Source organism: Paralichthys olivaceus, chromosome 4 (assembly GCF_024713975.1).
Source record: "Paralichthys olivaceus isolate ysfri-2021 chromosome 4, ASM2471397v2, whole genome shotgun sequence".
Classification (NCBI taxonomy): domain Eukaryota; kingdom Metazoa; phylum Chordata; class Actinopteri; order Pleuronectiformes; family Paralichthyidae; genus Paralichthys; species Paralichthys olivaceus.
This window is the reverse complement of record NC_091096.1, coordinates 10,684,384-10,709,749: the sequence shown is the minus strand read 5'-3', so window position 1 is coordinate 10,709,749 and position 25,366 is coordinate 10,684,384. Positions and strand designations below refer to the sequence as shown.

The following is a 25,366-nucleotide window of genomic DNA, read 5'->3' as shown; positions in this document are numbered from 1 at the left end:
AATGAACCAAGACAAATGCAAATCAATACACAACATAACCATAGATGAGAGCCTCACAAAGTGCTGGGTCAATTTTCAATAAAGAGTTGATATAGGAAATGCAATATTTATTGGTGCAGAATCATAGATCTGTTGCTTCTATACCCCACTATAGGTACAAAAACAGTGTTTTCATTAATACATAATCAACAGACAAAATGGTTTAAGTTCATTTCTGTGCAAATGTGAAAAATGTGAAAAAAGACTCCATTTTGCAGTTGGTGAATATGGGTCTCCAAATTCAATATTTGACTTATACTCCAAATGGTGAAAAACTGCAAGTAAACCAAATTAAATAAGGCTATGAAATGAGACGTTCCATTCACTGAGGTTCCCTTGAGCAGTAATAACCTCTGGGAATATAAATATAAGAAATACCTATGAAAAAATATTTACCATGTAAAATAAGTAAAAGCAGTGTCTGTGCAATGTTCTTGATTATTTGTTGCTATTACATCAGAATATAGAGAGCATTATGAAATGAATTTTATAAAGTCACAGGCACCTGTGAGCAACTCAGATATGTTAATGACAAAGGTAAATTAATAGGTTTCATAAGGGAACGTTTTCTAAAATGCTACGATAGAGTGTTGACTGCATTGTATGCTCGAGCTGTCCTCACATTACTTCATGTGGAAAAGGTCTCAGCTCAGTAAATAAAGGGTTTCTTCAGTGGCCCCTGTTGATTGTGGGAGATAAGAGGCAGCTGGAAGTTTTCTACTAGCTCACTCGTTCAATATCGCCAGGGAACCCCCCCCCCCCGAACCAAATCCCAGCCACCATTATGTTGAGATGTGTGCTAATGGTCCACAGTCTGCACTCTAAATAAACAGACCTTGACAATATCCTAACAGAGGTGAAACCAAACTAGCTATAAACCCACAGTATCTTCTGTAACCACTTCACAGTTGTCCACGCTGTCAGTGCCAGATCTTGTTCAGTGGTGGGTCCCTTCATCAGGATCATTGAGTAATATTATAGGATTGGAAATGTTATTCTCTGCATACCTGCTCTGAAATCAGCTTCCCCTGGTTTATACAGTAATTTTTTCAATGTGGTCCACCCTCAGGGACAGTCTGTGTAAACAATAGCATGTGCATTGGCACACAAACACACAATAGGTAAATACCTGTAAAGTGGGGACCAAAGAGTAAAACATCCTGTTTACAGTGAACAGCATGATGTTAAAATGAAAAATCACTTTCTGCCCATCTCCAATAGAAGCACACACATTGTACACACACAGCAGCCCTCCATCATTTCCCTTCAAATTTCACCAGTAAAAAAGAAAAGAATAAATCTCTGCCTCGCTGCGATTCAGCACAGCTTAATGCCCCTAAATTGCACCAATCATGGCTTTTCTAAATCTGTATGTCTATGAAAATGATTGTTGAAAACTGAGGAGCCTTCTGATGGACAGGCTGCGGAGGAAACATACTTTTTGCCAATAATTTGTGGTTACCAAGGGGACAAGAACAAAAGAGCATCAGTGAAGCGCATTATCTTGTCATGCATGTGGCCCTAATGGCATGTGAGCGCTGTGGCTGGGGACAACTGAATATGAAACAGTTGGCACAAACACAACTTTAACACATTAACAGAGGATTTAAGTGTTGCAAATTCAGTTTAAGACAAGTGAGGCGCACAAAAGGAGACATGGAGAGTGTCAGTGAATGACTTTCATTAAATGTGGATGTAAAACGACGAACCGAGGAGTTGTATGTAATTTTTTGTATTGCAGAATCTTTTGTGTATTCTTCATGTTTGCTAACAGCCACATGTGCAGATGGAATAAAGAGACATTTATCACAGTTGTTTTCTATATCCAATTTATACAATATTCCAAACTTTGAGTTTTTATGGCAACTGAAGGCTACCACAGGTTCTCTGTCAAGGGGAGGGTGAGGTGAGGCGTATCCAGCTGCTACATGCAACGTCACCACTAGTTGTAACAAAATTCTACACACTGAACCTTTAAACAATTACAGCCACAGAGAGAAACTTAAACTATATAATAATGAAAATAGCAATAGCGATAGAAAATATATATACAGCTATACATACACACCAAATGAAAGTGAGATGACATTAATAATTATACTTGATGCTCCTGTGTGATTATTATGCATCTGTAAATATAATTTCTCACATTTTATGTCTCTGTGGTTATGGAACCACTTCACTTGTCATACTATAATTTAGTACCTGGCTCCATGTAGAGGCAGGTTGTGTCCTATTCCAGCAGTCCATGTTTTGACTTTGGCTTTGGCTGTATTATTTACATAATCTGATTTATTCCAGAAAACATGTCAATAAGTTTCTTCCAACAACTCTAGAATTCTGAATTCAAATCGAGGATAAAGAAAAAAACTAAAGCAGTTGAAAAGGCCAAACTTTCATTAATCCAGCAGTGAATCATTCAGTAATTAGTTGCGCTCCCTGGTGGCCACAACAGGGTATTCTTCCATACTTGCACACGCACATACATATGAGGCCAGTTGTGACCTCAGAGGAAAGGAAGCACAGGGCACCAGTTAACAGAGTAGGAAGTAAATAGCTTCCACTGCTCGCATGGGACTATGTGCATGAGATAGAAAGAATAACTAATAAAGGAAAGACAGAAAAAAGACAGAAAACATGCCTCATACATAGAGAGGTTTTAAGCACCATTAAAAAAAACTTTAATTTTGGAATTATGTTAGAAAAAAGCAGCAGTGCAACAAATAAACATTTAGAAAGTCAAACATCTTAAACTAAGAACAGTATTCAGCATTAATGTGAGAAAGGTGGTATATAAATACAATCCACTTACCACTTAGACATAAAGTATTTAACATTAATTAAAAACAATTAATTAAGTTGCTTGTATTCTAGTTAAAATGCAAAAGCCACATCTTTGTAAAATGTGAGAAGAAATCATTGATCAAAAGCCTGTGGTTTTTATGAAATTATACCAGCTGGAGGGTTGTTGGCACACACTCAATACAAATAAAGAAAAAGAAGACAGGAGTAAAGCATCAATAAAGGTTTTTAGCAATAAAATTCATTTCATATTTCCATTCTTTAAAGTACTACATCATGAGTATTGAATAATGTCATGCCAAAGACATTGCTGTACATTGTCTCTTCAAATAAAATAAACCTGAACCCACCGTGTTCTTACATCCAAAATGACTAACGCTTCGGTTCCTTCCAAACACAATGTTGATCAAACCAGTTTGTGGAGTCACTTTGATTTTCTATCTTACTGTAATTCATATTTATACCGTCACCTACCAGGAGAACCTATAGGCAGGAAGATTCACTGCCTTCTCTAAGTATACTTCATCAAAATATTATTTCTACTTTGTCAAATTATTGTTTTTCACTTCAAGCTTTTTACTCAATAATTTTTCTGTTATTTATTTTATCTGTTTCTCCAAGGTCTCAAATTTTCTTCATTATTTTATCATTACATCAAACCGAAGTTCTTTGTGTGCCGGCTATGATTGTTCCCTGCTGTCTGTTGCTTGTTCTTGATTGTGAAGCACCTTGTAGTGGTTGTTTTGTGCTATATAAACTAAGTTTATTACTATTATGAAGAACAGAGTCTGCGTTAGCTCATCCAGATGAATAATAGTCAGTCTCTTCTGTTGCTCATCCAATTCATTAGCCGTCACAGGCAGCACTCTAGTCCTGACAAAGTAGGCGTACATGTGGTGCACATTTCTCAGCAAATGCCCCAGTGTGTTTTGAAGTCGGGATAATGCAGCCGTCAGGTCTGTGTTTTTAATCCATCTGGAGGCAACAGGAGTTGAGGGAACTAGCTACCGTAGTTTGACTCCAGAACATCTCAGCAGCCAGGAAATGCCATCCAGTATCCCTGACAGGGATTCTGCCACCGTATCCTGCACCTGATCACCACAGAGAAACACAAGCATGGGGTTCAAATCCACTCATATTGACACAGGTTGGTTAAAAGGCCTGTTTTTCAAAGCAGACAATTTGACATATCATGAAAGGAAGAGCAAGTGTTACCGTTAACAGCCCCATTTTCCACTGGACAAAAAACCCAATAACACCCTGGTCAAAAGAATCATGTCTTTATCGGCTCCGGGTCCGTTTGGCGGTGATGGAAACGAGACACGCGGGTGAACACGCTAATTTAAAAAAAAAAGTGTCTACTGAAGATGGGAAATGAGTCACAATCACCTTTTAGTGGGTTTACCTTCACATAACATCTCATTTTGGTAAAAAAAAACAGAGGTTCAACTCAGTTCCAGAGTCTCAGGAAGACATGAGTATGTGACGGTGAGCAAGCATGAAAAATACAAGAACTCTGACTATCATTCACTTTAACCTGTTCTCTTCCTGTGTCTGCTGGAATAAAAGGCCCATAAATGAAATAGTTAGTAACAGTTACCATCCAGGGGTTGGTCACTTGATGTAGGCCGAGTCTTTTTGCCATCTCAACACAGGGAGTTCGACGCATGGCTGTGTTTCTGTGTGAACTGCTCTGCTGACTGGTAGCGCTAACAGCTTCCGGTTCTTCTCTGGAGACACAGGAGAGCACCAGCAAAGGCCTGGATGTGGAGCCCCTCACTGGGCTCAGCACAGCCTGGATCTGAGCCACCTCGGACTGCCCCCCGTCTGTTAAAAACACGGTTGTTCACGCAAATGTCCCGCGCTCATGATTCAACAGCCAACGTGCAGAAGACGCAAATATGAACACAGATCATCATCTCACCTCTTCCTGGCTCTGCGTTGGCGACATAGATGAAACCATCCACCACCTGCCACACTTGCTGGACCTGAGGGGCAGGGCTGTAGATGGGGGAACCTGACTCATCTGTTCCATCAATGATAAAAAGTTTATTATTGATGCTCCGCTGCTCCACTCTGGCTCGTTCCCTTTCTGCCCTGCAAACAAATACAGTTTTGTGACCATAAAGAAAACACAGCGACATGCAGAAAACTAGAAATAAAGCAACTCGTGGTAACGTAAGCTGCTGAGTTCTTACCTATTGGTTGAGTACAGAGTCAGGATATTAAATTTGTGTTGGTTGTTGAACATGTAACTGATCCCTGAGCCAATACCTGGGATAAATGAAGGTGGGTGGTTAGTTGCATACTCGGGGTGTCTTAGCTGATAGAACATATGTAGGTAACAATCACGGGCCTATACTGCCACCTAACGGTAGGCAAATAAACCTACAACAAGCAAGATAAACAGATAACCGCACACTTTAATAAAAAGATGCATTATGGGTCACAAAAGAACCAGATCCAGGAACTTGGGGCATTTTTTGACGCTTTCATTGATTTCTCAGAGGATAATTAACGAATACAAATATTTAAATCAAGATCACGTCACTTTAAAGGTGGTTTCATTAGGGGACTTTTTATGGTTTGTCAACTTTCTTCAACATGGAGAGATTGGACATCAGCCTTGATGGGGGTGTGCATGTATAGCTTCAGTTCTACACTTTGAGTATGAAACAATCCAATTCCAGTGACAGCAGCGTTTATTTTAAGACAGAGGTTTATCACAGGTTTCTCACCGTTTATCTGTCTTTGAGGAGTGCCCGACACAGGAAGCACTTCTGGTGCATACATGAGCCGCGTGACTAAAGAAACATCCAGGTGTTCCATGCCGGGGCCAAACATGGCATAACGTGGCTCAGACGAGGGCACCAGAGACTGAAGAAATGAGGTCACACGCACATACGCTGGCCGTGAAGGAAGCCACTGCTGCCTGCAGGATGGGCAGCCCCTCAGGTATCTGTCACAGTCGAGAACAGACCACACTGTTACTAATGCTAATACAGGAGTTTCCAACTGACCTTGACAAAGCAGACAAAGACACCCACTCTGACATGAAGTCACATTTTGATTCCATCCCTTTGTCCTCTCCTTCAGCCAGGCTCTCGTCTTCATTGATTATCGGTGCATTCAACATCTCCAGCTGGGGCATTGTCAAATGATCAATGGAGGACCAGTGCGGCATGTCTCTGAGCAGGAAATACCTCCACAGTATTGGATCTCTAACCATGGCCCGCCAGTAGCGACTGGTGGCTCCCAGTCGGCAGATATCGGCAGGAGACAGAAGGGTCATGATGAGGAACTGCAGGTCCACCTTGACGGAGGACAGGATATTTTCATTACTATTGTTTCTTCAGCTTGTGATCCTTAACATGTGAGTCCTTACATTAATAAGCCTGGTGCTGTGTTTCATTGATTATGTGCTTATTAGACATTTTCATTTTCACTTCTCGCCTTGTCTGAACAGTCAACAGAAATATATACTTAGATGAAAAACAACAACAGAGAGAAGCGTCATGGAGAGAGAAGTGACAAGAGACAAAGAAAAAAAGGAAATGATAGCATTTTAATGTTTATGTGTTATCTTTATTGTTTTCAATGCCAAAGTTTACTGACGCTGTTTTCATGAAAAACAGTGCAGGAAATAAAGTTTATTTTCATCTCCGGGCTCATTCACCTCTGGTACAACTTAACCTTGATTCCATCTTGTTTATAAGTGTATAAATACTGGCAGATAATTATATTATAGAATCATTATATACAAATTATATATTTGTCTTGGATAACTTCTACTTTTTCAGGGAAAAAGGTATGAAAAAAAAGAACTCATCTGTAATTAAACTGTTAATGTCTCTTCTTAAACGTCACATCTAAAAATGTAAATGTAAAGAAATTCAACTGAATATTGTGTCAATATATTGAAAAGTGACAATTAAAAGATGTCAGACAGTAGAACTGTGCTCCAGAGTTAAATGTATGTTAATATGATTCTCACCTAAGTTACATTGTGTTTATTGTTCTGTGTTTCCATGGCAGGTTTTACAATGATGTTTTCATGTGTCTCTTATTGACTTCTATATTATGTATCTGGTTAAGTAGGATTCTTTTTGTATGAATGTCTGAAATAGTTTTAAAAACAACAACAATGTAACCTTAATAGGCTTTAGATCATTTGAACTTTATACAAAGTAAAGAGAGGAACTTTACAAATGTCGAAGTCAGTCCCACCTTGACGGATGAGATGTGTATACAGACATTTATTTACGGATTGCTTGAAGTGTGATTTGTCTCACCGGTAAACTGTCCAACAGCCCCGGCTCTGTGTCTTCGTCCCCCGTGTCTCCAGCTGCTGTCATGTCTCGGTTCACTGCTCCTCGGCTGTTTGAGAAATAAGCGTCTCTGAAGCTCCTGAGGCTGCGGATCACCACAGACTCACTGAGCTGCTGCATCTTTCCGGCCATGTCGCCAAATGTGCGATGACATAGACACTAACTCGTAGCGAAGGGATCACACGACTTCATGTTTGACGTTTTCGTTTCCTCCTGACATGCTTCCTCGTTGCTGGCGGCAGTGCGGCATTGTGGGTACTGTAGTTCTATGAAAACCTGAACTTTGAGTAGTTGCAAAACAATTTATTTTCTTAAAACGGGCGTGTTTATTGTCAACGAGGACATAAAAAACAGAAAATGATTTTCGTCCAAACAACACAGAATGTCTACTTATAGTTATACTATCAAAGTTACTCAAGTGGCAGAAAAACAAAAACTTGCAATAGATGGGAATACAAGTGGTGCATTACAAAGCTGGTATGAACAAATCTGAACACACCTCAAATGGTCATGAATACGTCATTATTGTTTTTTAACACCTCTTGTTGACCTCGTGTGTTTTTATACACACATACATAGTTCATGTATATGCAATTATAATATATTAAAAGCATAACAAAATGGAAACAAAACAATAAATAAAATGTTACTGTGCAATGTCTCATCTCCAGCTGGATTATCTTTAAACTTGTAACAATCTTAAAAAAAGAAATCAAAAAAAGGTCAATTTTATTAATAACCTTTTTTTATATTAATATGATTATAACACATTCTTAGAGCAAAACAAGTGCCCCAGTCAACAGTCTGTGATCAGGATGATAACTGCTTTTTCAGCAGGACAGGGCAAAAAAAAAATTCAACAGCCTCCTCTTCAGCACCTGCCACTTTTACACCACCGCTCTAAGACTTTCTAACCTCACATTCACCTGCTTTGGCCACGGGCCGTTTGGCATTTGATGAGGTTGCCAGTAGACACTGATCCAAAGACTCTCTTCACATACTCCTCGTGCCTCCCCTTAAGCTTCCACAACATTACACCCCACCTGATGGGTTCAATTTTTATTTGGGGTCGACACACATTTGAATACTGAACTTAGATCTGTGCCTGAGGGCAACGTCAACACAGGAGCAGCGTTGTTCACTGTAGAATACTAAGAATTTCCTTGGCATTCTCCGTGTTCCAACCTTGGCCTTGCAGAGGTCCCTCGCAGGCAAGCACATATTTGTTGAGGATCTGAGTGCCAATGTCCCGAAACTGCAGGCGATCTTCTTTCCGATCCATGGTGTCAGCGCTGCAGTCCTCATACTTGACGGCCCAGAAACACATTTCCCCGATGTACATCATTGTCAGCAGGTGTGTATCTGAGAAGATGCCTGGCCAGAAATATAAGCAAGCAGCGAGTTTGATCACATAGAGAGCAGCAAGAACATTTCTGTTAAGTAAAGATAAGTGACGACATATTTACCTTCAGATAGGAAGCCTGCAGTAGCAGTGTCATGGAGCACCACCCCATCATTGATCTTCACAGAGTTTCTCACCTGCAGCATCCGCATCAGGTAGCGCACACCTTCCTGAATACACTGGATTTAAAAATTCAGTCAGATGAAAATTACACTTAATATCAGTATATCAGCACAAAACAAAACCAAAAAAACAACAACTATATTTTGTCAGACCAGCCCACACCTGTAAGTATGATCACAACTAAGTGAATCTACATAAATCTTTTCAGAGTGTAGTACCTTTAGGAATGTATCCTTGTTTTTCTTGATCCACTGTTTTCGTTGATGAAGGGTGTGGCAGTACATGTACAGCAGAGCTCCACGTCTCCAATAGAGGCATTCTAACAGCTCCAGACCCAACACAGACTGCACCTGTCACAGACCACAGGCATGAATAGTGCTGTCACACAATGACATAGAAGCATCAAAATGTGTTTGACGACACTCTAAACCAAAGAGAAAATAAAGTGGAACAAACATATTACAGGAAATACTTTAACCACAAAAGAAAATAATCAGACAGGGTCTGATACATTTTAAGTCGGGCTAATATTGTTTAAATTTCTTTTATACCCTTCTACATAGTTTTCCCCAGATAATTAACTATACAGTTAAATGCATTGTGATGTTACTATCCTGATTTCATGTCAAGCACTTTATTGATCACATGACACAGTCACATCACCAACCAAGTTGTTTAGAGAGACACAAATGCATACCTCCTGTGCTGGTGCTAACCTCCCAGCCAAAACCTCTGGCTCGGTCAGATCTTGCAGCAACTGCTGGATTTTAAATGGTGAACAGTCTTCAGGGAACTCCTGGTCCACCAGTTTATTCTCTTCATAAAATGTGATGTCTAGAATCACCTAGATGATGAAAAACAAATATATTACAACAGCAAAGAAAGGTGGTCATTTCCCTCTGATGTCACAGCCAGAGTGGGAAGCTCTAATGCTGTTGTCAAAATGATTATGAGATACTATTGTGTTGCAATATGCAAGTTGTATAAACATGCGGATTCTGGCACATTGTTATCATTTCACTGATTTAGAGTTGATCAGCAACTGGTAAAACAAACAGGAGATTAATTTGAAAAAAAATATTATAAAATATGTTTGATAACCCATTAGCTACTATTAGACGACAGCTAATGTAAACATTCAATCACTTCCTAGCAAACATTGCCTTTTGGTACTGTTACATGATATGAATAACACTTTAAATTGTCAATTGGACAGCTATTTAACCCTGGAGGTAATATTTTCAAACTAAAATAATCTGTTTAGATGTCAGAAATCACTACCTTCCACTTGTCAATAAATGACTTCATTAAAAAGGGGGATCAAATCAGGGATGATACATAAAATATCTGCCAGATAGTGGTAGCCACATGTGTTGCCTCTTCTCCAAACCTCTTATTACAGATCTCAAAAAGAAACTGGTAAACAGTGATGCATTAATATAAAACCTTTAACTCATTATGGGTTTATGCTACTTTACATAACAAAGATCGCCAAAAAACAATATGTAACTAACAACTAACTCCATCACAACTTTGATTCTCCCTGATCTAAAAAGCCCTTTGGACCTGGCAGCTGTTAAGTTTTCGATTAAAGCTTTAGGGTTTTTTCTTTCACAACATGGGCATAAAGTTCACTCCCACATTTATAAAGCCATGGTATTAGTATCCAAAAGAAATATCAACACCAATGGTAGATGCACTGTATATGATTTTGAATTCCAAAGTGAGGAACCTCTCCGTGTCTGATCTTTATAGGAGTATAGAAATATAAATTACTCAAAAGAAATATAACAATTCACATTTGCTCAAGTCATGAAATGCCAATCATTTGCTGGATTTGCCTGAACACATTTCAGGATACTTTCCCCTGTTTTCTGTAATCAATCATGACTAAATACATTTGTGTATTCCCACTCTTCGTCAGATGCACTATGGAGTTTCAATCACCCTGTGTGCAGGGAAATTAAAATGACAATCACAATCTTCTGATTTATTATAATCTAAATAGTTACTTGAACATGGCTCTGGACAGTTCATGCAGTTTGAGGTACCTGTGTGTAATCCTGAAGCAGCTTGGACAGGTTGCTACTCTCCCCTCCTTGTCTGTAATAGCTTTTCAACTTGTCTAGTATGGCAGACGCATTCTGTAAATAGTCGTCATCTGTGGAAGAACGACATGTTAACAAATATAAATATAAACAGAAGAAATCTAGTGTGCTGTGTGTGATCGATATCTTTTATAAATGTATACGCTACAAATTTAAATTTAAACATGGTTTGATGCTTGTAAAACGGAAAATGCAACGTGACAGTGTAGTGAAAATCCTGGAACAACATGTGGACTAAATGCACATACATCTGCACACAAAGGTTCATTTAGCAGAGACACTAGCGATGTTGTATCAATGGGATCTCAGCTCTGGTTCATTTAGCTTTGGGCAGCATCGTGCGTGGTCAGCTACACGTTTGTCAACAATGATGCATTTTAGCTAACATTAGCGAACTTGCGCTAGCGGTTAACTCGTGAACACGTATAACCAGAAATATAAGCACCAGTCAGAGAGTACACGTAACGAAACACAACTAAGTGAACACCTGGCCACCTGGGAGGTAACTGTTGGTATAAGTACATGAGTCAACGTGCAGCATTTCATCAGACAGCAGCTGTTGTTGTTATGGTTGCAAGCTACGTTAGGTAACGTTAGCTAGCCTGCTAGTTGGCTAATAAACAGGAACGGACGGCTGGACTCGCAGACAGCGGCGGTGAGGGCGGAAATAACAACAACAGGTCGGTACCTTGCTTCTCGGCTCTGAGACTCGAACACTTGACGTCCAACTCGAATATCCTTCTCTCCAACTCGAAACCTTGTCGCCTGTAGTCGTCGGCCATGACTAAAACTATGAGTCACGTGAGCGGCGGGAGGAGGAGGGGGGTGGGGTTACTCACGTGCTCTCGCATGTCACCGCCGCCCGTTTCCAGGGCAGCGGCGCGGGGTTCGAACATGAGCGTGCACGCGCCCGGTGCAGCGATAAAAACCGTGAAATCGTCCGCGTCTCGTCTTTGCTTATCGCCGAGGTTTAAGAATGGCAGCCCACGCTCGGAGGTGGAAGTCACGTTAGCATGTGCTAGCTCGTCGTTAGCACCGCTGCTGACGTTCTGACTTTTGACGCTCTTGTTCTCCGCTAACCCCCCCCCTTCATCATCCTCCTCCTCCTCTTCATCCTCCTCAGTGTGAATCTCCCAAACATGGCGGCCCTCAGAGCTGTGTGCAGAGCGGAGCGTCTATTCCTCAGAAACATCTCAGGTCCCCGCAGAACCGAATACAACGACCACCCGGGGAGCAAGGTCAGTATTCACATGGCGACGAGCTGCAGAAAAACAAACCAAGTGAAAGGAGGTTAATGCAAACGTCTGGAGGAAACAATAAAAAGGTCATGATGTTAACTTGAGGTTTTATTCTCTCCGCTCTTCAGGATTTAAGGATCAAGTGAATCCTGGCGGCTAGTTCAACAGTCTCCACGTTTTCTTTCAGTTTGACCGAAGTTAACTTTTCGATGATGTGGTGAACTGACCTCTAGCTCATTATGTCCCTGCGTGTCCTTTAAACACGCAGCGACACATCCCGCAGCACAGTTACACAAGTCCAAGATACGCACAGTGTTTTCATTTGAGCAGCGACTGAACTCACATGTGGATTATTAGTCGAACAAGCTGCGATATAGTGAGTGCGTCCATTGACTGTGTGTGTGTGTGTGTGTGTGTGTGTGTGTGTGTGTGTGTGTGTGTGTCCGCCCGCCCGTCACTGTTTCTCTCAGTTCAGATTAGATTCACTTTATTGTCATTCAGAAATCAGCAATTAAATACATATGACGTATAACAGTATATACAGAAGTGCAATGGGAAGGTTAAATAAGGGGAAGATAATGGGGAAGTGAGAGATGTGCAGAGGAAGTGATTACAAATACACTGTGTTCATATGTACAGCCAATTATTCTAAGACCAGTAATACCATTCTATAACAGGAGTGCATTACTGACAGCATTGGCTAGTTTTGATTTGGTTTGTCATTATTTCGAGAATGTTTCTCATGATAAAGTGGTCATCACTGCATTACATAATAGGCAATATAATGGTCATGGTTTTGATAATACACTAGAGAATGTTTTTGAAATGATTTGAGCACCACAGGTACCGTTTTCAATGATTTCTATTTTTGAGAGCTGCGCTAACTCTGGGACCGTGCTCTTGGCTGTGGGTTGCCCTACATCTCCGCTCCTTTTGTTTGAGGATTTGCGCTGCTTATCTTTCCCTTCTTCAGCTGAATAAACTAGATAAACCACTTAAGCTGGGTATATTGGCTGCCCTCACATGGAACTTTTTCTTTTAACTCGCATTTTTGAGCACTAAACCGATCCACTTTTATGCAGAACCACTTGCAGCATGTTAATGTTGTTGGAACTCTTTTTAGGAAAATAATTGAACACATTTTATGTTTTACACACATCTTGTTCTGCTTTCTACAGACCTGTGGCTGTTACTTTTCCACCTCCAGCCAGAGAAATTCAGAGTTCTACTCGGACCCTGCAGATGCAGTAAAAGATATCCCCAGTGGAGCTACAATCCTGGTGGGAGGTAAGATGTACTGTAAAGTGACTAACTTAAAGTGTTGTGAACTGAACATTTAATACCCAAGTGAGCTTGAACTCTTTGGCATGCTGTTTGATTACAGTCCACAAACGCAGCCAACACATATTCCACAGCTCTTATTTATAGTCAAGTTCACAGTGACATTGTTAAACATATTTTCCATTGTGCCACACGTGAGGGGTAAAAAAAAAAAAAAAAAAAAAAAACAGATAAGCAGAAATCAGCCTCATTGTAATGTTAGAAATGTAAACATTAACACCCAGGAGTCGAATTACAATGGTTCACCATTCTTTAAGAGCCATATTCAATTACTGACCACAAATCACACTAACCTCTCTAAAATGACAGGTTTCTCTTTGGCGGGGCATCTGTTGTCAGATGGAAGTGATGTGTTACTTGCAGATGGTTTTTCAGGTTCAGGTCTGTGTTGAGCCGTCCTGAGTCTTTGTAAGCGTCTGTTCTTAAGTCTGAGCTTTTCAATGCTTGTGAGCTCAATGATTTGTGTTGTGGGTTTCCAGGCACAACAACTTGTTCCACATTAAACCATTTGTTTGATTAATAACTTTATTACCTTTGGTTTGTATATCACATCGTGGAACTTGTCACCAAATGCCTGCATTAGTTTTGCACACTCGCTATCATATTCAAATGTCACTTTAGGCTTTTGTTCTTGCAGAGTTGGAAACTTTTCAGTGTTTGCACACAATGCAAAACTTTTCTGGTTCCAGCAGCTCCACGGCAGGCACTCTTTCACAAATTGTTTCAACTTTTTTTTTTATTATTCATCACTTTGTTTTCTGTGCTTCAACTCAGGTTTTGGATTATGTGGCATCCCAGAGAATCTTATCAACAGTTTACTGAAGACTGGTGTGAGAGGTCTCACTGCAGTCAGCAACAATGCAGGGTGAGTGTGTATGTGTATACATGTATACAAATGCCGGTGCTTACAACTTTTTCTGTAATAATTGTGTTTATAGAGGTGAGTTTGGATTCACAACTGAATCACTGGTGACAGTGTTAACCCATCTTGAATATTCTAGGAGCTAGATTGATCACTAATTTTGTAGACATGAAAGAGATTTTTCATTTCTAGGAAAAGTAAAATAAGTATGTACTTTCAGGGTATAATTACTCTTACTCAAATCTGAGGGGTATTGTTGAACTTGTTGCATATCTTCAAATAAGCTAGTTAAGTTGGAGTGATGCCAGAGATCAGAGCTGCAGGCACAGGCAGAAGGTGTGATGAATGGCCAGGTGATCATTTGTGATGCTGGTAGAGTCTCACTTTCACAGGTTTACCATTTGGCACATGACTGTCAGCTGCTACTGACCATAATCCTCTTTATTATGTGCCCTGTCTTTTCATTGCAAACTTACATTTGTAGTATCTGAAACTAGAGGACTCTGGAATCAAATGCAAGACACAACTGAAGCTTAAACAGGGTGGCTCGGTGGTACAGTGGCACAGCCTCTTCTGTGTGGAGTTTGCAAGTTCTCCCCTGTGTTCTCCCTTTTGTCTGTTAGTTTTCTCTGGGTTCTGTTGCTTCCTGTCACAGTACAAGGACAAGCAGGTTAGGTTAATAGGTGACTCTAAATTCCCTCTGGGTGTGAATGTGAATGGTTGTTTGTATTCATATGTCAGCCCTGTGATAGGCTGGTGACCTGTCTGGGGTGCCCGCCTCTTGCCCAAGCTCAGCTGGGAGCGAGTAGCTGTGTAGCTAACCATTGAGTGGCTGACCTTATACTCTGACAACTGGAGCGTTTCACTACAATCCTCCTGGAAAGATTGTTAATGTTTCCTTGCTCACTTGGAAACAGTTTTTTTCAAGTGTCATGTTTTCTTCCATGATTAAAACTCAATGTGCTGCCACTCAGTAATCACTTCCTTGGTTGTTGACACAGCAAGACTGAAACTTGAGCAGTAACTTAAACCTAACCGCATCGACTGAGATATAAATGATGATGGTGGCTATTTTGAGTAACTTTTAGAAACTGAACACTACAACTACATTTTTACTGAGGCCACTAGGGATCCACCTTAGATAGAGTTGAGACTCAACTTTGAAAAGGACAAGCGCTCTCTCTGTGCCACTACATTAATACATTTCTCTGTGTCAGTGGTTGTTATAGCCTTTAAAAACTCAGGCTTGTGAAGTGAGTTAGTGCCTCACTACACTTTTTTGTGGACTTTGATATTTGGTGGATATCGATTTGTGGAAGAGCTACTCGGATTGTTTGCTTGAGTCAGGCGTTCCCCCAGACCAAACATCTCTCTCCTAAATGTTTTCTTTCTGCAGACAGTATTTTTTGGGGAATACTGTAACCACTTGAAAGTACTGGCCATATTGTCTCTTCTGTGTAGTTTCTGAGCAAATTGTTTCTGAGGAACATTCAGGCGAGGGGTGGCCCATGGGTAAAGCGTCCTGGAGGCAGGATGACAATACTGCTGTGGAAAACACGTGTTTCGAAAGTCAACCGGTTTAACATTAAATACAACTTAACAAATATGTTCAGTTCCATTTATTTACTTTTCATGCCCTGAAACTTCTTGCCAAAGGCCTGGAGGAATTTTTACAAACTACTAGTTGAGAGGTTTGAAAAATTGGTTTAATTTGAATGAAAATATCCTAAAAATATAGTTTTTGTGTATTTATTAGCAATCACTGACAACACACAAAAGGAGATTATTTAGTTGTGAAAGAACCCTGTGTAGCTCAATGCTTACTGTTCAATCAGCAGCTTCAGGCATTTTACACAAATAGAATAGATTCTATAAAGGCAGTGGCATTTATGTTCAAGATAACTGCTGTAAATCTCTCTGATCCATGAACTTTTAGCATTTGGTTTGAAAAGGTCATTTCTCATTGTACATTGAAGTTCACCATAGTCTGTCCACTTGATCTTATTTTAAATTTGACATAGCTTTAGCCCAGAGGCACACAAACTGCACATACTCAGAGTTTTATCACATTCATCTGTTTTTGGTGTTATGAACAAACATGGCCTAGATAGTGTTGTCAGCTGACCTGAGATTAGAGATGAAGACAAAACAGTTACTGATTCTCAGCTTCTTGGGTTTCTTTTTTTTTTGCATGTCATTGAGCTGATTCTTTTGTCCAAAGTGACTTTCAGAAATGAGGTGATTAAACTGTGTTGTATTAGACAGGGCAGGAAATGCCACATGAAATGTTTGCTATAATACTACTTTTATATTGTTTCACAAGACAGGACCCAGTTTAAAGCAACTTTATGTGTTTTATGAAGACTATTCTTTCATAGTTTATTGACAAAGCGATGGTCACAAATGACCATGGTCCGAGTGGTTACTCCAGGCTATACAGTTATGAGTTTTAACTACAGATGTAAATAGCTTATAGTAAGCCTTTAAGATCAAACAGGAGCCATCTGATTTGGTTTGCATTGTTAAAACCTTCAATAACCTTTTTGCAGAGTTGTAGTAATAGTCACAGTCAAAGAGCAGGGACAATTGAAACTTGACAAGCTGTAGAGGGAATATAAAAAATCTTTTTATATTTTTCAACAACACTGAATCAAAGTCACGGACATTTCTCTACAAATGTTCAGTTATGAAACCCCAAATAATAGATTTTATAAGTATTTGCACCCTTTGAGATGGTTCGTGAGCAGACTCGAGTTTGTGCGTCAGCTTTACAAATCTAAAAACTACAACTGCTCCAGGTCTGTCAAGGTACATGGAGAAGAGGCGTGAAGAACCGAGCCTACATAATATTAGTATATACATTCACCTTGCATAATCTAAATTGATAAGATTTATTGTCATTTTCTTATTAACCTTTTAGTGAATCATGTCCTAAGTAAATAATGAAAATTCTAGTATGAATCCACACTTTTCTGTCTTGGTTATTATAATATATAATAAAACTATACTATAGCCTCTGATATTGTGTAAATGTTTTCATCAGAGTGGATAACTTTGGGCTGGGCCTGCTGCTTAAGACGAAGCAGATAAAGAGGATGATCTCCTCATATGTTGGAGAGAATGCAGAGTTTGAGCGACAGTATCTGTCGGGGGAGTTGGAAGTGGAACTGACACCACAGGTTGGTTCAAACACACAAAGGCTTATACGTGAATTTTGCATATGGAATAATGGTACATGTCATGAAAAGACATCTACAAGTCATGTAACATTCCAACATTCAACATCGTACTTGTTTGAATTGATGAATTGTTATTCATCTGTTTTACTCATCTCTTGATGTGTCACCCTTTTTCTTCAAAGGGCACCCTTGCAGAGAGGATCAGGGCTGGTGGTGCTGGAATTCCAGCTTTCTTCACCGCCACAGGCTACGGCACACTGATCCAAGAGGGAGGCTCTCCCATCAAGTACAACAAAGATGGCAGCATTGCCATCGCCAGTGAGAAAAGAGAGGTGACAGTGTGTTTACTTGGGATGACTATTGATGTTTTCTCAAACCTTTTGACAACTTTCTCTGTTATTTTGTTTTATGCTTTTAGAGTCAAGCAGAGATGTACTAAATACATAAAGTGGACTTGGATCCACCTCATAAAAAATGCCGTTTTCTTCTTGGTTGTGAGCTCAGTTGATGCCTTTTGTTTGTTCTCAGCAGAAGGAAAGTCAACTTTTTTTCTCTTGTAGAAGAATTATTTATCAGTATAAAAACACACAAACAGCAGAACTAGTCAGTGCAAAGATGTCACGTTTGTATTATGAACGTATGTATTCAGAGCACAGCACGAAACTCGTGTTTGGAGAAAACGTGCATTTTTACCCCTACCAAGGAGGTTGTGTTCATTTGTTTGTTTGTTTGTTTGTTGGTTGATTTGTTTGTCAACAGGATTATGAAAAAATTAGGATGGAACATGGGTGAGGAAAGAACCCATTACACTTTGGTGGGGATCCAGAATTGTTTTATTTATTTCTTAAAGCTTGCGTGTGTTTTTTATTCAGGAATTTTCTTTGCAATTTGGTTCAGATCCAAATAAAAATGTTGATCTAGTGGATTTAAATGTGGTAGGTAGGTTTCTTGCAGCTTCTGTACGGAAACAAATAAGACTAGAAACCTGTAACTTCCATAGCTGAGAAACATAATTTGGACTTATCTATTAGGCTTGATTGAATTTAAGGGGAATGTTGGGCCTTGGTTATATGAGTCAAAGTTGTTTGACTGGTTGCACTCCAGCATTGCAGCAAGCTCACAGTAATGTATTTGAATAATGAGAGCAACATATGATGTTCTAAATGGTTTTAAAATATTGCTTTACACAGTTAAACATATTTTGCTATAAGAACATGTCATGGGTCATGTCACCATGTTCAGCCCTGACTTTTTCCAGTGTCTCTTATCTCTCGAACTGTGTTGTCATTGTGCACAGGTCCAGGAGTTCAACAACAGGCACTACATCATGGAAAAGGCCATCACCGGAGACTTTGCATTGATCAAGGCATGGAAGGCCGACAGGGCTGGAAACATTGTTTTCAGGTGACTGTTGGGATCTTAATATGGCTCATGTGATTTCATCTGAATGCACATGTTGTGTTTTGGCAATGACATTGTCTATCTTGTAAAGGATTCAGATTCCAAACTTAATCACCTTGATTGTGTTTGTTCACCACTCAGCTGTTGGTGGGCTTGAGTAATGGAAATGAGCTGCAGTAAAGAATCTCTCCACAAGAGAGCAGTGCTCTCTAGTAAATGCTGGCTTATACTGCCTGACTTTTAGAAATAGGATATCACATCGAGAGTGTTTGAATTCCTTTGGTTGAAATACTTCTGTATCTCATACTTGTCCTGATATCATATCTTCCTCCTCTGTCAGAAAAACAGCCAGAAACTTCAACCAGCCCATGTGCAAGGCAGCCAAAACCACAATAGTAGAGGTAAGCAACACAACCCAATCAGATGCTTTTAATGTCTGTCTGGAACACGTCTTCTCTCACACAAAGTGCTACTCTAGATGCACTGTATGTATGAATGTGTGTGAATGGCAAAATGTAGTGTAAAGCGCTTTGAGTGGTCTTCAAGACTAGAAAAGCGCTATATAAATACAACCATTTACCATTTACACATCTAACAGTACAGTCACCATCTTAAAGCCTTCAGCTTTCCTTTTAATGGTTTACATGCATTATTCAGACTTTCATTTTTCTAGGATTTTAGCTTTTCTTGTGCCCAAATAGCTGTGACCTTGAGTCAAAATTGTAAATGTTATAAAAATCGACACTCAAATACAGCAACAACAGACCTATAAGAACACATGTATTGTGATATAAATATGTTTTAAGAAATCCCTATGTTCTAGTGCCTATGGGAACCCAACTGGTATGATTGTATCAGCCAAGCTACAGCTACAGATAACCTTTGGAAAGGAAACATTTCACTGATTTTTAACTTTAGCCCACAGAACCAAACAGCCATTTGAGATTTGAGCCCTGGCACAGAAATACAGTTTTCCAGCTATACATTGTAAAGCCGGTGGAGCAACCATACATTCAAGTAGATCCTATCTCTCCACTATCAATGGGTACTGTCAGGAAAAACTATCTATTCAGATTTTTAGCACTCTAGATGGGAACCATAAATGTGAGGCGGGCCTCTTACAGGTGAAAGGCCAGGAGTGGTCAGGCTGTGGGCTGAAAAGATAACATTGAATTGAGAATCGTATTAATTCCTCTGACTATGTCTCTCGGACATGAGGTACTATTTATAGACTTGCAGTTTTAGGATCTAACCTCCATCTGTATTGCCCAAAAATGGATTGGGCCTGTCCTGCCATCTCTGTGTTATATGCACTTTTCATCTGTCTGTCTGGATACCCGCCTATCTAGCATTTGACAGTACAGAAATATGATAGCTCATCTTCTCTCTGTGTGTGTGTGTGTGTGTGTGTGTGTGTGTGTGTGTGTGTGTGTGTGTGTGTGTGTGTGTGTGTGTGTGTGTGTGTGTGTATCCACCCCTCCAACACACAAACAGCTTCACACCTCCCATATAGACACAGTTTGATTCAGAGAGCAGCAGGGAGACAAATGTGTGTGTGAGAAGACCACAGAACATAGGCACTGTCTGAAAATAAATCAGTAGCAAAGGGTCTTGCATAAATCTCACAGAGCTCCACGAAACACATTTTCAATTATGCTACGGTGTCTGGACCTGAGGTTTAGTCTGTTGTTAATCAGAAATATCTGCGACCAAATGGCAAGTACATTTTCTCACAGTAAAGCTGTTGTGGAGGCATTTATGGTCAGTTGATCACTGAAATTTGCTTTAGAGAGGTAAGAAGAGGTAGTTAGGTAAAGAGCCACTAAATTCAAATATTTGGCATCACGTTTATCTTGTGCATATGTGGCAACAAGGAATATGATGCCACTGACAGGTATCAAGAATTGTGGAGAATCAGCGCTATGGTATAATAGAGATTTTTTTTTTTTGCAAGGATGATGAGACTAGTCACTGTGACAGCAGCGATGCTACTGCATAATGCGACTGTGTGCTGGACCTGTGATGTAGATCGTTGTGACATACTGTAAATGATAATGCAGCTCTACTTCGAAAGCTGCATTCTGAGATGCAAGCTTCATTGGTTGCATTTAATGTTGAATTGGGTGCTGAAGGTGTTTCTTGAGAGTGGGGAGGATGAAACAAGCCAGGTTTCGTTTGGACTCAAAAATATGATTGTTTATTTTTCCCAGGGTGCATCTCTAGGATTGTCTTTGTGGCATTTCTGCTTCCACACATCTGAGGATGGGGAAGAGGGATATAGAGCGCATGAAAGATAAAAGAAGTAGAAAGCTATAGATTCTGCAACATCACAAGCTTCCAGATTGCACCTGAAATATTTAAGTTCATATGGTCTGAGAAAAGTTGTGAACACAAACAGCCTCTGCAAACTGTCATAGATTCAGAAATAATTGCTTGACCTAATTATTAAAACAAGGACACAGCCTCTTTTAATGGCGTGCCAGACATAGGTGGGCAACCTTAAGAAATGTTCTCACAAATTATCTTCTTTTGGCGAAGGAAAGCTCTAGAACCAGACTGTCAAACAACTGCGCCAGTTTCAGCTCAGTCTTTGAAGATTTAGCATGTCGCTGGTTTTTTATGTCATGTTCTAACAAACGGTGCATCCAGAAACTCGTCATTCACATATCGACTCAATAGTTCTATCCGGGGGGGCAGTCTCCACGAATTATGAATTATATCATCAAACAGGATTATCAAATGTTTCTCATTTTCACCCACTTCAAATTCTTTGTATGAAATAATAAATGAACATGGCTCCAAGTGTAAAATAGATAAATAAATTACAACAAAATTATATTTTAAATTTGTATTACGACAAATGTGAAACCCATTAAAGCTGTCTGAATTTGTTTTTTTTATGGCAGTGCAGGTAAGATATGAATATTATCTATAACAAGCCTATTTATTGGTGACAATAAAGTGATTGGCCTGTGTTGCAGCACCCATTAAGAGCCTTTTATCACTGATACAGAAGCAATTACCGTCTATGAAAACAAATGTGTCTTTAGGATTCAGCTCATGCTCGGTCATAAATCTCGTGATTCGCTGTCGATATTGACCCTGTTATCTTGGGCTCAGACAAGGAAAGGAACCAAATGATAGGGTCAGTTGTTTTTCAAGCTTTTCCTCTAACTCGCAGCGCAGCATGGAAGCCCAGGTTGATGTGCAGTGAGGTCCAAGACAATCATGTCGCAGTGAACTGCTTGTCCGCTTGACTAGATTTCTGTCTGTGTTGCCTTGACACAGCCAGGTAGGCACACAAATTGTTCTGAGGCTATCTCCTGGAATCTAAGCCCCTTATCAAAGTGCCAGAAATATCAGGCCATTATGGTGGGAGATTTACAGCACTACTGTAAAATAGTTTCAGTTAATGGGAAGCAACTTAGAAAGTACTTATAAACTGGCTAAAAAACATCCATATTAGAGGGTTTTCAGTTCTGAGATTCTGCCTATCGACCTGTGCTACATGTCATATCCGTAGATGGTAAATTAGTTGGATTATGCTTGTCTGCTTCCTCCCATAAAAAGTGAAGGTAAAATATCCTGGATACAGGTGCCTCCATCTTGTGCCTTTGACATCATTTAGAGCCAGAGTGTGCGCAGTAGTGATTGAAGTGTGGAGCTGTGGTATAGAGATCCCAGAGATACACAACCAATCACCAATCAGTTTTCAATCATGACGTCCCCCCCCAGCATCAAATCCCTAATCAAAACCAAACTTACATACATTTATTAGTTTGAATAGAACTATGTAAAATGAAAGAAAACATTTATGTAACTTGTACTCCAACCTTTTAGTCCATGTCCCATCCATTAACATGTAGGACACACATCCAGCCTCTTGAATAACATTTCATGAAGCCAACCCCCTCCTCTCTAATGGCTGTGCTGGAAGCTGCATTCTGATATGGCTCAGTGTTAATTCTCTAAAAATGTAAATGCATTTAATGCCTAAGGGGCCATGAGACGTATTGATAGTTAACCAGGTGGCTCCGCTTCTGTAAGACATCGATGGCAATTTTGGGAAAGCAAACCAAATCATCTCCCAGTAGTTATTCAGTAACACTGCAATTGTCGCCATCGCATCCCTTTCTATGAAGAATTTCCTTGTCTACCAAGTTCAGGATAATTGGATTCATATTCTGTTGTTCTACTAAACATTACATCATGGTGAGACCTTACTTTACACCACATATACCAGTGCAGATTGATTTAACCTCAACTATAACCATGACTACAGCTTTATTCCATCAGGTCAATGACCACTGAGGAATCATTGTCATTCATTTTGCAATTCTGACACATGAATCACAGAATTTAAACTTTAGAGAGGCAGGGACGCTGTCAGAAAACGAGATAATAAAAAAGCACTTTGAAAATTACCAGATCATCACCAGCTCCTGCCACGGTTGCTAGGCAACCAAGCCCGGCTATTCAATTGTTGAATGTTCCACGGTACCCAGCTGGTCCAGTTATTCCCTTATCGCAGGTACTGTGAAAGGTCCCAGTGCATTGTGGGATACAATTCATCCGAGACTGAATAAAAGCAGTGGTGTCTGCTGTTGTTCAACCATCAGTCACAGTAAATGACTCAACTGTATTATGTTACTGTGGATATGCAATGTTGTGGTGTGGGTGTTGGTGTTTGCACAACCAGTCATGCATGAAGTGAATTAATACATTTGTGCGTTTGTTCTTTTAACCAGGCTGGACGTCTAATTGAATATGCCCTCTGTCCTCAGGCCTTTCAGCAGCAGCCTTCCACTATACACTTGTGTTGAAACACTAGGGCTTAAACAGAGTAGGCTTTAGGCAAAGGATGAAAATACACAAAAAGGGACAGTTTTGGTATTGAATGAGGTATAGGTAACGTCTCTTTACTCTAATGTTTGGACTTGGAATGAGATCTGTTTGCATGATCCATTTAGTCATTTCTCTGATACACAATGCCTTCTTTGTTCAGTTAGTTATTACAGCCATTATTTTCCATGCTGTTTTATAGTTCTTATTACGGCTTGTTGAGTTTTCTTGCCTTGTTCTTGACTTGTGCCCTCCATTACTCTAGCTGCTGTTGGAAAACAATTAGAAATCCACTCATTTTCCTCATCATTTCCTTCCTAAAGAGGTTCATGAATTGGCTTTTGTGTACATGAAGATGTGCTATACGAATGTTATGTCTGTCTGTATTTTAAACAATGTGTAGGGAAGAATGTCGTTGGTACAGGCATGGTCATGGTGACTCCATTTCCAACTCTTGGATCATCACCACAGTATTGAAAAAATGATCGGTAGCTTTTATTGATTAGGATTCTTTTTGTGCCAGAAGGTGAAGTGAAATTGAATCCAAATTATTTTTAAATATTTTTGTGTGACAGAGTAACGACACTTGAAGTGGTATAGCATTGCATCCTCAAAGTCCCCAGTATAGTACCACGTTTTTGACTTGGCTGAAATTCAGAGCTAATTTTGGTAATTGCAGGACTGGCTTTGCTACAAATATCACTGCAAACTGCTGTAATATCAATAGACAGATGGGTTCAGCAGCCTGTCTGTTATTTTCTCACTAAAATTGTGCATATGCTCATTGGTATGCATGTATGGGATGCAAATACTTCACAATATCACTGATGGCATTGCATTTTAGTATTGTAGTTACATGTCCATTAGCAGAGATTTTTCTTGATTCCAAACATTGTAACATTTCCATTATGATTTAAAGGTGCTGTTTCTTTCTGGGAGTGGGCTGTGGTGATGGTTGCTTATAGAGAGCTTCAGCCATCACTGTGATTACAATACAAGAGCTTATAATACATCCTCTGGACGCTATATGTCCTAGCTAAAAGAGACTGGTCTGCTGGATTAACTGGATCCAAGTTTCATACCGAACTTCAAACATTTGTGCTAGTTTGATCCACATTGCCTATATATCATTGAAAAGCCTACAAATAGCTTCTTTATTAATTTAATTGAATATTTTTCTTTAGCTCTTATCTGTAGTTTTATTGTCAACAATAACAATAAGTATTACACATTTGTGTATCAATTCTCTCTTTTTACTCAAAACTATATTCAGATATTTTACAGAGTGGCTCCAATTGAAATTAGCATTTTGGTTATGTCTAATCTGAAATGGAATATTCCATCACTAAGGCTGACATCGACTTGTCTAGTAGTTAAACATGTTGGCATAGGCTCAAATGTACCATGCACCATGGTGACATTGACTTGTATGACTATGAAAGCTGATGACTCTAGTGCTCATATTCTTCAGTTCACTGTAGTTTCAAGAGACAGAAAAGCAATAAATGTTCAAATGATCCAGTATCTCGCAGAAAAAAAGATTAATGAAAATGTCCCAAAACGTATTTAAAGTAATTAAACCTAGTTCTGCCTGCAGTAACTATGACAGTAACATGTTGCTTCCAATCTTCACTCCACTGCTTCAGTAGCTCAATAAGCTAATGAGGTCATATAGAGTAATAAATCATTCATTCAGATACA

General features: G+C 39.6%; 3 protein-coding genes across 6 annotated transcripts in view; 1 reads left to right on the top strand and 2 right to left on the bottom strand.

The window, feature by feature from the left end:
- Positions 1–2,696: 2,696 nt before the first annotated feature.
- fbxo4 (F-box protein 4) lies at positions 2,697–7,450 on the bottom strand. The gene is made up of 7 exons (XM_020102714.2): positions 7,134–7,450; positions 5,889–6,154; positions 5,580–5,800; positions 5,040–5,115; positions 4,766–4,938; positions 4,442–4,668; positions 2,697–3,932 (listed from the first exon to the last, which is right to left on the bottom strand). The coding sequence occupies exons 1-7, from the start codon at positions 7,299–7,301 to the stop codon at positions 3,846–3,848; spliced, it is 1,218 nt and encodes a 405-aa protein (XP_019958273.2). The 5' UTR covers positions 7,302–7,450; the 3' UTR covers positions 2,697–3,845.
- Positions 7,451–7,457: 7 nt separating this feature from the next.
- Positions 7,458–11,642, bottom strand: rimoc1 (rab7a interacting mon1-ccz1 complex subunit 1). Its single transcript, XM_020102715.2, has 6 exons — positions 11,491–11,642; positions 10,746–10,855; positions 9,392–9,538; positions 8,913–9,044; positions 8,636–8,750; positions 7,458–8,543 (listed from the first exon to the last, which is right to left on the bottom strand). Exons 1-6 carry the CDS (start codon positions 11,582–11,584, stop codon positions 8,308–8,310), a joined length of 834 nt encoding a protein of 277 aa, XP_019958274.1. The 5' UTR covers positions 11,585–11,642; the 3' UTR covers positions 7,458–8,307.
- oxct1a (3-oxoacid CoA transferase 1a) overlaps positions 11,351–25,366 on the top strand; it is a 37,946-nt gene continuing 23,930 nt past the window's right edge. For 2 of the 4 annotated variants that reach the window (XM_020102713.2, XM_020102712.2), the window contains exons 1-7: positions 11,882–12,040; positions 13,219–13,327; positions 14,156–14,246; positions 17,287–17,422; positions 17,605–17,754; positions 18,720–18,826; positions 19,164–19,224. In XM_020102713.2, the coding sequence (XP_019958272.1) occupies positions 11,942–12,040; positions 13,219–13,327; positions 14,156–14,246; positions 17,287–17,422; positions 17,605–17,754; positions 18,720–18,826; positions 19,164–19,224 (753 nt within the window). In that variant the 5' untranslated portion in view covers positions 11,882–11,941. Of the gene's footprint in view, positions 11,483–11,881; positions 12,041–13,218; positions 13,328–14,155; positions 14,247–17,286; positions 17,423–17,604; positions 17,755–18,719; positions 18,827–19,163; positions 19,225–25,366 lie in introns of those variants that run through there. The other 2 variants (XM_069523658.1, XM_069523660.1) reach the window with 2 other exon arrangements.